Source organism: Pagrus major, chromosome 20, assembly GCF_040436345.1.
Source record: "Pagrus major chromosome 20, Pma_NU_1.0".
Lineage (NCBI taxonomy): Eukaryota > Metazoa > Chordata > Actinopteri > Spariformes > Sparidae > Pagrus > Pagrus major.
The window spans coordinates 20,723,831-20,739,225 of NC_133234.1; the positions used below are offsets into that span (position 1 = coordinate 20,723,831).

General features: G+C 41.9%; 1 protein-coding gene across 1 annotated transcript; it reads left to right on the forward strand.

Annotated features, from left to right (window-relative positions):
• LOC141015262 (uncharacterized) lies at nucleotides 1–2,387 on the forward strand. Its single transcript, XM_073489225.1, has 2 exons — nucleotides 1–236; nucleotides 977–2,387. The coding sequence occupies exons 1-2, from the start codon at nucleotides 143–145 to the stop codon at nucleotides 2,137–2,139; spliced, it is 1,257 nt and encodes a 418-aa protein (XP_073345326.1). The 5' UTR covers nucleotides 1–142; the 3' UTR covers nucleotides 2,140–2,387.
• The last annotated feature ends 13,008 nt before the right edge of the window (nucleotides 2,388–15,395 follow it).

A 15,395-nucleotide genomic window follows, 5' to 3' on the forward strand; every position in this document is an offset into this window, starting at 1 on the left:
CTAAATAAACAAACTTCTGTCATCGGACAGAAAACCTTGTGTTTCTTTTCTGTTTTTCTTCATCTGCTGGTGCGCATTTTCGCTTCAAAACCGGACTACAACACCAAACGACATCGACGAGTGTTTTCACAGCGTCTGCATCATGAACACAGACGATGCAGCCGACGCGAAAACGGGCAAAGCCACCTCCACTTCAAGCAACAGACACCTCCGACAGAGTTCACCCTCCAGCTCAGGTACACCGCCATCCACATCTCCTACACCACCTTGTTGTGCAGAGGTGAGCGACGCAGGCTGCCTCCAGGTGTCCGGACTGTACGGTTCTTACACAGTCGGCACGTTTGCGGGATGTCTGACAGTGCTGAGGGCTACCGAGGTGAGGACAGACATTCACTCCGGAGACACCCAGCGGCGTCTCTCCCTCAGTGTCACCCAGTGTTGGCAGCAGGAGGACGGGTTAGCTGCTTCCCAGAACCTCGCTCTGCGCTGGAGGCTGATTTAGGGACCATCAATAAATTACCCTGTTGTTTGTTTGATTTACACAAACATAATGTTTATTCATGCTGACTTGATGATATGAGTGGAAATTATGATTAAAAAACAGAATATTCATGTAGTATGTTATGTATTTATTTGCAAAACATGTTTTTGTAAGACAATAGCTTCCAGGTCATTTGACCCAGTGGCTCAAATTCAATGCAGAAATGTCTTCCTATACTGGTTGAATGAGACACATCTCTTTCTATTGGATTTTAGTGGAATTATTTTTTTTCATGTATCTGCCAACTGTGCTGGCCACTCCATTATAGAAAGAATAGCAGCTGAATGTGAATATTTTTGGTCTCACAAAATAATGCAACACATTTCATATGACTTTCATTGCATATCCTTGCACATGTGAGTAGTGTATATGTTGTCATTTCTGAAGGGAGTTCCCTAGAAAACAGCTGCCAACATTTCTTTGTGTGTTTTTTAGTGTTCCCTGCAGGTGTCCAGCAGCTGTTGGTGATTAAAGAAGAGGTTTCCCCTGAGTGGAGCCCCAGTCTGGACCAGGAGGACCCAAAGCCCCTACACATAAAAGCAGAGCAGGAGGAACTCTGGACCAGTCAGGAGGGAGAGCAGCTTCATGGGCTGAAGGAGGATAATATCACCAGGTTCCCATTCACTGCTGTCACTGTCAAGAGTGAAGATGATGAAGAGAAATCTCAGTCTTCACTGCTTCTTCAAAGTCAAATTGAGGACAACAGAGAGGCGGAGCCTCCAGCCAGCAGCTCAGAAACACAGATAAAAACAGAAACCAATGGAGAGGACTGTGGAGGATCTAAACCTGCCAGGAACCGAGATCCAGATAGTCATCCACAAGCAAATACTGAGGAAGAGGCTTCAGACTGTTCTGAGACTGAACTCAGTTATGATTGGCAAGAACCTTTGTCAGATTCTGAATCTGAAAGCGGATCACAGATGAGAGAAAAACCATTTGTTTGTGATGATTGTGGGAAAAGATTTACCCTTAAGAAATACCTGACACTCCACGTAAGAATCCACACAGGAGAGAAACCATTTGGTTGTGATATATGTGGGAAAAGATTTAACCAGTTGACTCATCTAAAGACACACCTGACAGTCCACACAGGAGATAAACCATTTGTCTGTGTTGAATGTGGAAAAAGCTTTAGCCTCAAGAAAAATTTCAACAGACACATGCGAATCCACACAGGAGAGACATTGTGTTGTGATGTTTGTGGTAACAGATTTCAGTGTCAGGCACATCTTAAAACACACATGATAGTCCACACAGGAGAGAAACCATTTGACTGTGGTGACTGTGGGAAAACATTTAGCCTCAAGAAAAATCTTGACCGGCACATGCGAGTCCACACAGGTGAGACGCCATTTAGTTGTGATGTTTGTGGTAATATATTTCAGTGTCAGGCACATCTTGTGGCACACATGAGAGTCCATACAGGGGAGAGACCATTTGGCTGTGTTGATTGTGGGAAAAGATTCAGCCTAAAAAAAAATCTTGACAGACATATGAGAGTCCACTCAGTAGATAAACCATTTGGTTGTGATGTTTGTGGAAAACGATACAAAGACCCAAGTAGTCTGAAAACACACATGAAAGTACACTCTGGATAGAAACGTGTCAGTTGCGAGATTTCTTGAGAAAAATGAATTGCCTTAGTGTGTTGTTCAGAACCACAGCAGTTTACATTATCTTGTATTGAATCCTTGCATTTTGTTTTTGTCTTATCTTGTGTTTATACCTTAAAATCTTGACACGTCTGTCAAGATTTTAAGGTATTTTTAATAAAAACATGGCTGTTTACTTTGTAAATGTGTGCCTTGGTCAAACAACTGTCAGTAAAGGTTCTTTCTCATCCAAGTTGTGGTATTTCTAAAAGTACTAAATTAAAGACAGCTGGACATTGTTTCTTATAGACTCCACTCATAAAATGTCCACTCGGTTCTCCAGACTTGTCCCACAAATTAGCTTTGAATAGAGTAATAAAACTGTCAACCAGGCTTAAGATGGGCGTCATCCATATGAATTAAAGTTGCTTACTGGGTGCATATTTTCATTGTAATTCTCTACTTGTAATTCTCTTCTGTGTAAACCCTAGCATTAGTTTGATTTTCAAAATCAGACTGGTTTAGTGCCAGTTTATTTTTTACTCCATTTCAATTCTGCGCTAAAAACAACACATGCAACTCATGCAGACTGACTGACTCAGTGCAGCAAGTAATCAAAATGTCACGGGTACCAACAGCATCTGGTATTGTCCTGTGACAACCCTTAGATAAAGATAATTATAAAGTTTACCACAGCAACTCCTCTACCTGCTGTGTGATTATCAGCCAACAGTGTTAATTGTATATTTTCCTTCTCATATGACACTTGCACTCCATTTAATATCACACTCCACGTAAAACTCTGCAGCAGTTTTGCCCTGCAGTTTTGAAGTAGTGAACCAGGTGTACTCCTGATGACCTGAGTTGGATAACACTTGCACCTTGATAACACAATGATAAAAGTTGAAAGAAAAGTAAAAGCGTGATGTTAATGACAATAAGACCATTTTAACACCTGCAAAAAATAATCATTTTGTATTGAAATGGAAAGAAGCAAAAACACTCAAAGATCTTCTTATCTTTGTCTCTTCCCCCAAGTCAAAGAATAAGCAAGGACATTAAAAGAATCCTTGGATAAATGTACATTCAAAATAATAATATAAATAGTAGCTTTTCACCGCTAAAGCTATATTTAGCGAGTTCTATGGCACCAATTTTTAATGCACAACCAAATAAAGTCTGGATGTGATAGAACTTTAATAATACTACACAATCAAAATGTGAAAAAAGTGAAAAATAGTGGAGATGTGAATTTTTCAAAATAGAAGATTCTTCCTTCGAATTATTGTTAACATTCTGTAACAACTATTTATTTCAAGGGTTTCCTGGATGATCAGTACAAATTTCATCCCAATCCAGTGAAAGATAAGCATTTGGTGAGGCTTCAAATACACAAACAAAGAATGGCAAATGATGAAATATAGTTCAGGGGGCCACATTTCAATAATTCATAACTAAAAGTTTTTGGAGCTACAAGATTATATAAAAGTTAAATAAAATAAAGTTAAATAAAAGTCTTAACACAATTCTTTTCAAGAAAATTCATGACATGAAGTGGGAGACTCTAGGTGAGTTGGTCTGGGATGAAAAGGAGTGTATTTGGATTGGGCCAAAGTCTAGAAAGTTTTCACAATGTGGCTTCAATTGAATGTCAATAATGCAAATGGATTTGCTGAGGAAGCTGAACATTTACTAAAGCTGCGTTTACTTTGGGTGTAGCGCCCTTTGAAACCTGCATAACATCTGGTAACTACCTAACTGCCAGATAAAGAAAACCTGTGACACACTGTGGTGATAACAGGTCACTGCACCAGAGAGGACAAAATGTAAGAAGGCTCCTCATCTCTGTAGTCAGTGTCCATCAGATCATACATCTTTGATTATGGCCTCGATATCCTCCTCAAAGAGGAAAGTTACCTACAAAATGCAAGTTATTAATAGCGTTAATACTACATATAAAATATAAACTGCCTGGATTTATTTATATTACACTTCTTCAAAACACAATTACGCAGTTAACAAGACTTAGACTTTATTATTCCCAGGGAAAATTCTTTTTCACAGCAATACCTCTGTCGTTGTTTTCAATAGCTTCCAGGTCTTTTGACCCATTGACTCAAAATCAATGTAGAAATGTCTTCCTATATTGGTAGAATGAGACACACCCGTTTTGATTGGAATTTAGTGGAATTTCTATTTTTCATGAATATTTTAAAGAAAAATCACCATTTTTCATTAATACCTCTGTCATTTTGTTCAATAGTGTTAGGACCCCAGAGGTCATATGAACATTTCTATTGTATGTGCTTTGATTGCCTCTCTGCTTAAGATAAGATAAGATGTTCCTTTATTAATCCCCCTTGGGAGAAATTCACAGGTAACACAGCAGTACAGAGGGAAATAACTAACAAAGAATAAAATAACAATTGAATAAAATTATAATAAAAACTATTAGAATAAAAATAAGCATACTAACTGTCCTTGCGTGTACGTGATGTGTGCAATATGTAATAAATGTGAAATAGATGTGAAAATAGATGTGACTGTGCAAATGTGCAATGTGCAGAGATCTGAGATATTAAATTAAATAACAACAATATGCAAAAATAACCTTCTCTGTTACCTGAGTGTGTGTGTGATTGGTTGCAGGTGTGTTTGAGTGATTGTAGGTTGTCCAGGGAGCTGATTGGTTCCTGCCTCGAAGCCAGAAGTTTAAAGCCCAGCTCTTCACACTTCTTGTGGGCTCTCACCTCTCAGCCGGACTGCCAGCACGTCTGTTTGTGTGCGAGATGTGTTTTTAAATAAAACTTTTAAAAATGCTTGGCCGCTGGTGGTGCTTGGGGGATGGGAAGAGGGGAGTCTCATTTTCCTGTTGCGGTTTCCCCTAGGCCATAGTCGTAACAATTGGGTGCTCGTCCGGGATCTGAACGTCCATGAGGTGAGGTAGATGTGGTTCAGTTTTTGTCTGTATTAGTAGCCTTTAGTTAGGTGTAGTGTTCATCTCATTTGTTAGATATTTAGCGCCCGAGCAGGAAACCTGTAAGGTCCCTATTGTTTTTGTATTGATTATTCTTTTTTTTGTTGTTATTTTTATTCTGACAAAATGATCGCATTTTTCACTGCCTGAACATGGATGAAAATGTGATTTTATTTGGCAAACACATTAGGCTTGGTGAAAAATTTGATAATCTATGGTCGTCTTGAACTTCCACCACTAGGTGGCGCTATAATAAAGGAAAGTGCGTTTTGCCTAATAACTCCCACATACTTTGTCACACATTCAAAAACCTTATATCCACACGTTCCCTGAATTGTGTTGAATCTCATGATATAGGCCACGCCCATTTCCGGCTCCCTATTTTTTCCGCAACTTCGCAAAATCTTGCAAACCTACTTTTACTAAATCCTCCCAGGCAATTTCACCGATTTGCACCAAACTTTGCACACAGCATCTGTGGACCCTCCTCTTAAAAAGTTGTAAAAATAATTTTGATATTCCAAAGAACGCCCAAAATATAAAACAACAACTTCCTGTACATTTTGTTCCAAACAGACACTCTTGCATATCTTGACCAAATACAGTCCCAATACCACAAAACTTTTGCTAATTGTGTTCCATTGCCCGATGACTGTTTGTGCAAAATTCTGTGCAAATCGGCCAATAGGTCGGCTTGACTGCCTTCACTTTTGATTGTAAATTCAGGCTTTCTCCAACAGAGGGCAGTGCTGCCTTGCTAATGGATACAAACCTCTGTTTAAGATTCTGTAGGGTCACGTAGTGTAGTTGTCTCATTATTTGTTCTTCATGTAGAATGCAGGGAGTTCTTCGGACTTCAGCGTACATTATTTACTACCGGCAGGAGCAGCCCAACCAAACACGGACAGTTAAGACATGCGTACAGGCAATGGGGCCGGGTAAGCAGCACGCCCCAACAGCAGCACGCCCCGACAGCAAAGTGTCTCAGGTTGGACTTGAACCAGGGGCTGCTGCAGCAAAGACAAAGCCTATGTATGTAGGACACCCACCATACAAACTTAGCTGAAGGGCTTGTATTTTTCATGAATATTTTAGACACAAATCACCATTTTCTATGACAATATTGGCCATTTTTTTCAATAGCTCACAGGTCGATTGACCGATTGACTCAAATCGATCAGAAATGTGGTCCTATACTGGCTGAACGAGACACAGCAGTCCCCATCGGATTCCGGTGAAATTTGTATTTTTCATGATTATTTTAAATAAAAGTGGCCATTTTTCATGAAAACGTCGGCTGATTTTTTCAATAGCTTCCAGGTCTTTGGACCGATTGACTTTAAATTCTTCCCAAATGTGGTCCTATACTGGCTGAACGAGACACAGCAGTCCCCATCGGATTCCGGTGAAATTTGTATTTTTGGTGAATATTTTAGTGAAAAAAGTGGCCCATTTTTTCAATAGCTTCCAGGTCTTTGGACCGATTGACTCGAAATCGCTCCCAAACGTGCTCCTATACTGGCTGAACGAGACACAGCAGTCCCCATCGGATTCCGGTGAAATTTGTATTTTTGGTGAATATTTTAGTGAAAAGAGACAATGTTTCATGAGACTGCCTTAAGGCTGGCATTAGGGTTAGGGTTAGGGTTAGGGTTATGGAGCTAGGGTTAGGGTTACGGTCGTCTTTTGACCGATTGACTCGAAATTCGTCACGAATGTGGTCCTCTACTCGCTGAATGAGACACAGCAGTCCCCATCGGATTCCGGTGAAATTTGTATTTTTGGTGAATATTTTAAAGAAAAAAGTGGCCCATTTTTTCAATAGCTTCCAGGTCTTTGGACCGATTGACTCGAAATCGCTCCCAAATGTGCTCCTATACTGGCTGAATGAGACACAGCAGTCCCCATCGGATTCCGGTGAAATTTGTATTTTTGGTGAATATTTTAAAGAAAAAAGTGGCCCATTTTTTCAATAGCTTCCAGGTCTTTGGACCGATTGACTCGAAATCGCTCCCAAACGTGCTCCTATACTGGCTGAACGAGACACAGCAGTCCCCATCGGATTCCGGTGAAATTTGTATTTTTGGTGAATATTTTAGTGAAAAGAGACAATGTTTCATGAGACTGCCTTAAGGCTGGCATTAGGGTTAGGGTTAGGGTTAGGGTTATGGAGCTAGGGTTAGGGTTACGGTCGTCTTTTGACCGATTGACTCGAAATTCGTCACGAATGTGGTCCTCTACTCGCTGAATGAGACACAGCAGTCCCCATCGGATTCCGGTGAAATTTGTATTTTTGGTGAATATTTTAAAGAAAAAAGTGGCCCATTTTTTCAATAGCTTCCAGGTCTTTGGACCGATTGACTCGAAATCGCTCCCAAACGTGCTCCTATACTGGCTGAACGAGACACAGCAGTCCCCATCGGATTCCGGTGAAATTTGTATTTTTGGTGAATATTTTAGTGAAAAGAGACAATGTTTCATGAGACTGCCTTAAGGCTGGCATTAGGGTTAGGGTTAGGGTTAGGGTTATGGAGCTAGGGTTAGGGTTACGGTCGTCTTTTGACCGATTGACTCGAAATTCGTCACGAATGTGGTCCTCTACTCGCTGAATGAGACACAGCAGTCCCCATCGGATTCCGGTGAAATTTGTATTTTTGGTGAATATTTTAAAGAAAAAAGTGGCCCATTTTTTCAATAGCTTCCAGGTCTTTGGACCGATTGACTCGAAATCGCTCCCAAATGTGCTCCTATACTGGCTGAACGAGACACAGCAGTCCCCATCGGATTCCGGTGAAATTTGTATTTTTGGTGAATATTTTAGTGAAAAGAGACAATGTTTCATGAGACTGCCTTAAGGCTGGCATTAGGGTTAGGGTTAGGGTTAGGGTTATGGAGCTAGGGTTAGGGTTACGGTCGTCTTTTGACCGATTGACTCGAAATTCGTCACGAATGTGGTCCTCTACTCGCTGAATGAGACACAGCAGTCCCCATCGGATTCCGGTGAAATTTGTATTTTTGGTGAATATTTTAAAGAAAAAAGTGGCCCATTTTTTCAATAGCTTCCAGGTCTTTGGACCGATTGACTCGAAATCGCTCCCAAATGTGCTCCTATACTGGCTGAACGAGACACAGCAGTCCCCATCGGATTCTGGTGAAATTTGTATTTTTGGTGAATATTTTAAAGAAAAAAGTGGCCCATTTTTTCAATAGCTTCCAGGTCTTTGGACCGATTGACTCGAAATCGCTCCCAAATGTGCTCCTATACTGGCTGAACGAGACACAGCAGTCCCCATCGGATTCCGGTGAAATTTGTATTTTTGGTGAATATTTTAGTGAAAAGAGACAATGTTTCATGAGACTGCCTTAAGGCTGGCATTAGGGTTAGGGTTAGGGTTAGGGTTATGGAGCTAGGGTTAGGGTTACGGTCGTCTTTTGACCGATTGACTCGAAATTCGTCACGAATGTGGTCCTCTACTCGCTGAATGAGACACAGCAATCCCCATCGGATTCCGGTGAAATTTGTATTTTTGGTGAATATTTTAAAGAAAAAAGTGGCCCATTTTTTCAATAGCTTCCAGGTCTTTGGACCGATTGACTCGAAATCGCTCCCAAATGTGCTCCTATACTGGCTGAACGAGACACAGCAGTCCCCATCGGATTCCGGTAAAATTTGTATTTTTGGTGAATATTTCAAAGAAAAAAGTGGCCCATTTTTTCAATAGCTTCCAGGTCTTTGGACCGATTGACTCGAAATCGCTCCCAAACGTGCTCCTATACTGGCTGAACGAGACACAGCAGTCCCCATCGGATTCCGGTGAAATTTGTATTTTTGGTGAATATTTTAGTGAAAAGAGACAATGTTTCATGAGACTGCCTTAAGGCTGGCATTAGGGTTAGGGTTAGGGTTAGGGTTATGGAGCTAGGGTTAGGGTTACGGTCGTCTTTTGACCGATTGACTCGAAATTCGTCACGAATGTGGTCCTCTACTCGGTGAATGAGACACAGCAGTCCCCATCGGATTCCGGTGAAATTTGTATTTTTGGTGAATATTTTAAAGAAAAAAGTGGCCCATTTTTTCAATAGCTTCCAGGTCTTTGGACCGATTGACTCGAAATCGCTCCCAAATGTGCTCCTATACTGGCTGAACGAGACACAGCAGTCCCCATCGGATTCCGGTGAAATTTGTATTTTTGGTGAATATTTTAAAGAAAAAAGTGGCCCATTTTTTCAATAGCTTCCAGGTCTTTGGACCGATTGACTCGAAATCGCTCCCAAACGTGCTCCTATACTGGCTGAACGAGACACAGCAGTCCCCATCGGATTCCGGTGAAATTTGTATTTTTGGTGAATATTTTAGTGAAAAGAGACAATGTTTCATGAGACTGCCTTAAGGCTGGCATTAGGGTTAGGGTTAGGGTTAGGGTTATGGAGCTAGGGTTAGGGTTACGGTCGTCTTTTGACCGATTGACTCGAAATTCGTCACGAATGTGGTCCTCTACTCGCTGAATGAGACACAGCAATCCCCATCGGATTCCGGTGAAATTTGTATTTTTGGTGAATATTTTAAAGAAAAAAGTGGCCCATTTTTTCAATAGCTTCCAGGTCTTTGGACCGATTGACTCGAAATCGCTCCCAAATGTGCTCCTATACTGGCTGAACGAGACACAGCAGTCCCCATCGGATTCCGGTGAAATTTGTATTTTTGGTGAATATTTCAAAGAAAAAAGTGGCCCATTTTTTCAATAGCTTCCAGGTCTTTGGACCGATTGACTCGAAATCGCTCCCAAACGTGCTCCTATACTGGCTGAACGAGACACAGCAGTCCCCATCGGATTCCGGTGAAATTTGTATTTTTGGTGAATATTTTAGTGAAAAGAGACAATGTTTCATGAGACTGCCTTAAGGCTGGCATTAGGGTTAGGGTTAGGGTTAGGGTTATGGAGCTAGGGTTAGGGTTACGGTCGTCTTTTGACCGATTGACTCGAAATTCGTCACGAATGTGGTCCTCTACTCGCTGAATGAGACACAGCAGTCCCCATCGGATTCCGGTGAAATTTGTATTTTTGGTGAATATTTTAAAGAAAAAAGTGGCCCATTTTTTCAATAGCTTCCAGGTCTTTGGACCGATTGACTCGAAATCGCTCCCAAACGTGCTCCTATACTGGCTGAACGAGACACAGCAGTCCCCATCGGATTCCGGTGAAATTTGTATTTTTGGTGAATATTTTAGTGAAAAGAGACAATGTTTCATGAGACTGCCTTAAGGCTGGCATTAGGGTTAGGGTTAGGGTTAGGGTTATGGAGCTAGGGTTAGGGTTACGGTCGTCTTTTGACCGATTGACTCGAAATTCGTCACGAATGTGGTCCTCTACTCGCTGAATGAGACACAGCAGTCCCCATCGGATTCCGGTGAAATTTGTATTTTTGGTGAATATTTTAAAGAAAAAAGTGGCCCATTTTTTCAATAGCTTCCAGGTCTTTGGACCGATTGACTCGAAATCGCTCCCAAATGTGCTCCTATACTGGCTGAACGAGACACAGCAGTCCCCATCAGATTCCGGTGAAATTTGTATTTTTGGTGAATATTTTAAAGAAAAAAGTGGCCCATTTTTTCAATAGCTTCCAGGTCTTTGGACCGATTGACTCGAAATCGCTCCCAAACGTGCTCCTATACTGGCTGAACGAGACACAGCAGTCCCCATCGGATTCCGGTGAAATTTGTATTTTTGGTGAATATTTTAGTGAAAAGAGACAATGTTTCATGAGACTGCCTTAAGGCTGGCATTAGGGTTAGGGTTAGGGTTAGGGTTATGGAGCTAGGGTTAGGGTTACGGTCGTCTTTTGACCGATTGACTCGAAATTCGTCACGAATGTGGTCCTCTACTCGCTGAATGAGACACAGCAGTCCCCATCGGATTCCGGTGAAATTTGTATTTTTGGTGAATATTTTAAAGAAAAAAGTGGCCCATTTTTTCAATAGCTTCCAGGTCTTTGGACCGATTGACTCGAAATCGCTCCCAAATGTGCTCCTATACTGGCTGAACGAGACACAGCAGTCCCCATCGGATTCCGGTGAAATTTGTATTTTTGGTGAATATTTTAAAGAAAAAAGTGGCCCATTTTTTCAATAGCTTCCAGGTCTTTGGACCGATTGACTCGAAATCGCTCCCAAACGTGCTCCTATACTGGCTGAACGAGACACAGCAGTCCCCATCGGATTCCGGTGAAATTTGTATTTTTGGTGAATATTTTAGTGAAAAGAGACAATGTTTCATGAGACTGCCTTAAGGCTGGCATTAGGGTTAGGGTTAGGGTTAGGGTTATGGAGCTAGGGTTAGGGTTACGGTCGTCTTTTGACCGATTGACTCGAAATTCGTCACGAATGTGGTCCTCTACTCGCTGAATGAGACACAGCAGTCCCCATCGGATTCCGGTGAAATTTGTATTTTTGGTGAATATTTTAAAGAAAAAAGTGGCCCATTTTTTCAATAGCTTCCAGGTCTTTGGACCGATTGACTCGAAATCGCTCCCAAATGTGCTCCTATACTGGCTGAACGAGACACAGCAGTCCCCATCGGATTCCGGTGAAATTTGTATTTTTGGTGAATATTTTAAAGAAAAAAGTGGCCCATTTTTTCAATAGCTTCCAGGTCTTTGGACCGATTGACTCGAAATCGCTCCCAAACGTGCTCCTATACTGGCTGAACGAGACACAGCAGTCCCCATCGGATTCCGGTGAAATTTGTATTTTTGGTGAATATTTTAGTGAAAAGAGACAATGTTTCATGAGACTGCCTTAAGGCTGGCATTAGGGTTAGGGTTAGGGTTAGGGTTATGGAGCTAGGGTTAGGGTTACGGTCGTCTTTTGACCGATTGACTCGAAATTCGTCACGAATGTGGTCCTCTACTCGCTGAATGAGACACAGCAGTCCCCATCGGATTCCGGTGAAATTTGTATTTTTGGTGAATATTTTAAAGAAAAAAGTGGCCCATTTTTTCAATAGCTTCCAGGTCTTTGGACCGATTGACTCGAAATCGCTCCCAAATGTGCTCCTATACTGGCTGAACGAGACACAGCAGTCCCCATCGGATTCCGGTGAAATTTGTATTTTTGGTGAATATTTTAGTGAAAAGAGACAATGTTTCATGAGACTGCCTTAAGGCTGGCATTAGGGTTAGGGTTAGGGTTAGGGTTATGGAGCTAGGGTTAGGGTTACGGTCGTCTTTTGACCGATTGACTCGAAATTCGTCACGAATGTGGTCCTCTACTCGCTGAATGAGACACAGCAGTCCCCATCGGATTCCGGTGAAATTTGTATTTTTGGTGAATATTTTAAAGAAAAAAGTGGCCCATTTTTTCAATAGCTTCCAGGTCTTTGGACCGATTGACTCGAAATCGCTCCCAAACGTGCTCCTATACTGGCTGAACGAGACACAGCAGTCCCCATCGGATTCCGGTGAAATTTGTATTTTTGGTGAATATTTTAGTGAAAAGAGACAATGTTTCATGAGACTGCCTTAAGGCTGGCATTAGGGTTAGGGTTAGGGTTAGGGTTATGGAGCTAGGGTTAGGGTTACGGTCGTCTTTTGACCGATTGACTCGAAATTCGTCACGAATGTGGTCCTCTACTCGCTGAATGAGACACAGCAGTCCCCATCGGATTCCGGTGAAATTTGTATTTTTGGTGAATATTTTAAAGAAAAAAGTGGCCCATTTTTTCAATAGCTTCCAGGTCTTTGGACCGATTGACTCGAAATCGCTCCCAAATGTGCTCCTATACTGGCTGAACGAGACACAGCAGTCCCCATCGGATTCCGGTGAAATTTGTATTTTTGGTGAATATTTTAAAGAAAAAAGTGGCCCATTTTTTCAATAGCTTCCAGGTCTTTGGACCGATTGACTCGAAATCGCTCCCAAACGTGCTCCTATACTGGCTGAACGAGACACAGCAGTCCCCATCGGATTCCGGTGAAATTTGTATTTTTGGTGAATATTTTAGTGAAAAGAGACAATGTTTCATGAGACTGCCTTAAGGCTGGCATTAGGGTTAGGGTTAGGGTTAGGGTTATGGAGCTAGGGTTAGGGTTACGGTCGTCTTTTGACCGATTGACTCGAAATTCGTCACGAATGTGGTCCTCTACTCGCTGAATGAGACACAGCAGTCCCCATCGGATTCCGGTGAAATTTGTATTTTTGGTGAATATTTTAAAGAAAAAAGTGGCCCATTTTTTCAATAGCTTCCAGGTCTTTGGACCGATTGACTCGAAATCGCTCCCAAATGTGCTCCTATACTGGCTGAACGAGACACAGCAGTCCCCATCGGATTCCGGTGAAATTTGTATTTTTGGTGAATATTTTAGTGAAAAGAGACAATGTTTCATGAGACTGCCTTAAGGCTGGCATTAGGGTTAGGGTTAGGGTTAGGGTTATGGAGCTAGGGTTAGGGTTACGGTCGTCTTTTGACCGATTGACTCGAAATTCGTCACGAATGTGGTCCTCTACTCGCTGAATGAGACACAGCAGTCCCCATCGGATTCCGGTGAAATTTGTATTTTTGGTGAATATTTTAAAGAAAAAAGTGGCCCATTTTTTCAATAGCTTCCAGGTCTTTGGACCGATTGACTCGAAATCGCTCCCAAACGTGCTCCTATACTGGCTGAACGAGACACAGCAGTCCCCATCGGATTCCGGTGAAATTTGTATTTTTGGTGAATATTTTAGTGAAAAGAGACAATGTTTCATGAGACTGCCTTAAGGCTGGCATTAGGGTTAGGGTTAGGGTTAGGGTTATGGAGCTAGGGTTAGGGTTACGGTCGTCTTTTGACCGATTGACTCGAAATTCGTCACGAATGTGGTCCTCTACTCGCTGAATGAGACACAGCAGTCCCCATCGGATTCCGGTGAAATTTGTATTTTTGGTGAATATTTTAAAGAAAAAAGTGGCCCATTTTTTCAATAGCTTCCAGGTCTTTGGACCGATTGACTCGAAATCGCTCCCAAATGTGCTCCTATACTGGCTGAACGAGACACAGCAGTCCCCATCGGATTCCGGTGAAATTTGTATTTTTGGTGAATATTTTAAAGAAAAAAGTGGCCCATTTTTTCAATAGCTTCCAGGTCTTTGGACCGATTGACTCGAAATCGCTCCCAAACGTGCTCCTATACTGGCTGAACGAGACACAGCAGTCCCCATCGGATTCCGGTGAAATTTGTATTTTTGGTGAATATTTTAGTGAAAAGAGACAATGTTTCATGAGACTGCCTTAAGGCTGGCATTAGGGTTAGGGTTAGGGTTAGGGTTATGGAGCTAGGGTTAGGGTTACGGTCGTCTTTTGACCGATTGACTCGAAATTCGTCACGAATGTGGTCCTCTACTCGGTGAATGAGACACAGCAGTCCCCATCGGATTCCGGTGAAATTTGTATTTTTGGTGAATATTTTAAAGAAAAAAGTGGCCCATTTTTTCAATAGCTTCCAGGTCTTTGGACCGATTGACTCGAAATCGCTCCCAAATGTGCTCCTATACTGGCTGAACGAGACACAGCAGTCCCCATCGGATTCCGGTGAAATTTGTATTTTTGGTGAATATTTTAAAGAAAAAAGTGGCCCATTTTTTCAATAGCTTCCAGGTCTTTGGACCGATTGACTCGAAATCGCTCCCAAACGTGCTCCTATACTGGCTGAACGAGACACAGCAGTCCCCATCGGATTCCGGTGAAATTTGTATTTTTGGTGAATATTTTAGTGAAAAGAGACAATGTTTCATGAGACTGCCTTAAGGCTGGCATTAGGGTTAGGGTTAGGGTTAGGGTTATGGAGCTAGGGTTAGGGTTACGGTCGTCTTTTGACCGATTGACTCGAAATTCGTCACGAATGTGGGCCTCTACTCGCTGAATGAGACACAGCAGTCCCCATCGGATTCCGGTGAAATTTGTATTTTTGGTGAATATTTTAAAGAAAAAAGTGGCCCATTTTTTCAATAGCTTCCAGGACTTTGGACCGATTGACTCGAAATCGCTCCCAAATGTGCTCCTATACTGGCTGAACGAGACACAGCAGTCCCCATCGGATTCCGGTGAAATTTGTATTTTTGGTGAATATTTTAAAGAAAAAAGTGGCCCATTTTTTCAATAGCTTCCAGGTCTTTGGACCGATTGACTCGAAATCGCTCCCAAACGTGCTCCTATACTGGCTGAACGAGACACAGCAGTCCCCATCGGATTCCGGTGAAATTTGTATTTTTGGTGAATATTTTAGTGAAAAGAGACAATGTTTCATGAGACT

What these genes read in the sequence shown, in the direction of transcription:
- LOC141015262 (XM_073489225.1), top strand. Translation starts at nt 143, where the DNA reads ATGAACACAGACGATGCAGCCGACGCGAAAACGGGCAAAGCCACCTCC. An exon ending in GAGTTCACCCTCCAGCTCAG is followed by an intron (nt 237 to 976) that starts GTACACCGCCAT and finishes TGTGTTTTTTAG; the next exon opens with TGTTCCCTGCAGGTGTCCAG.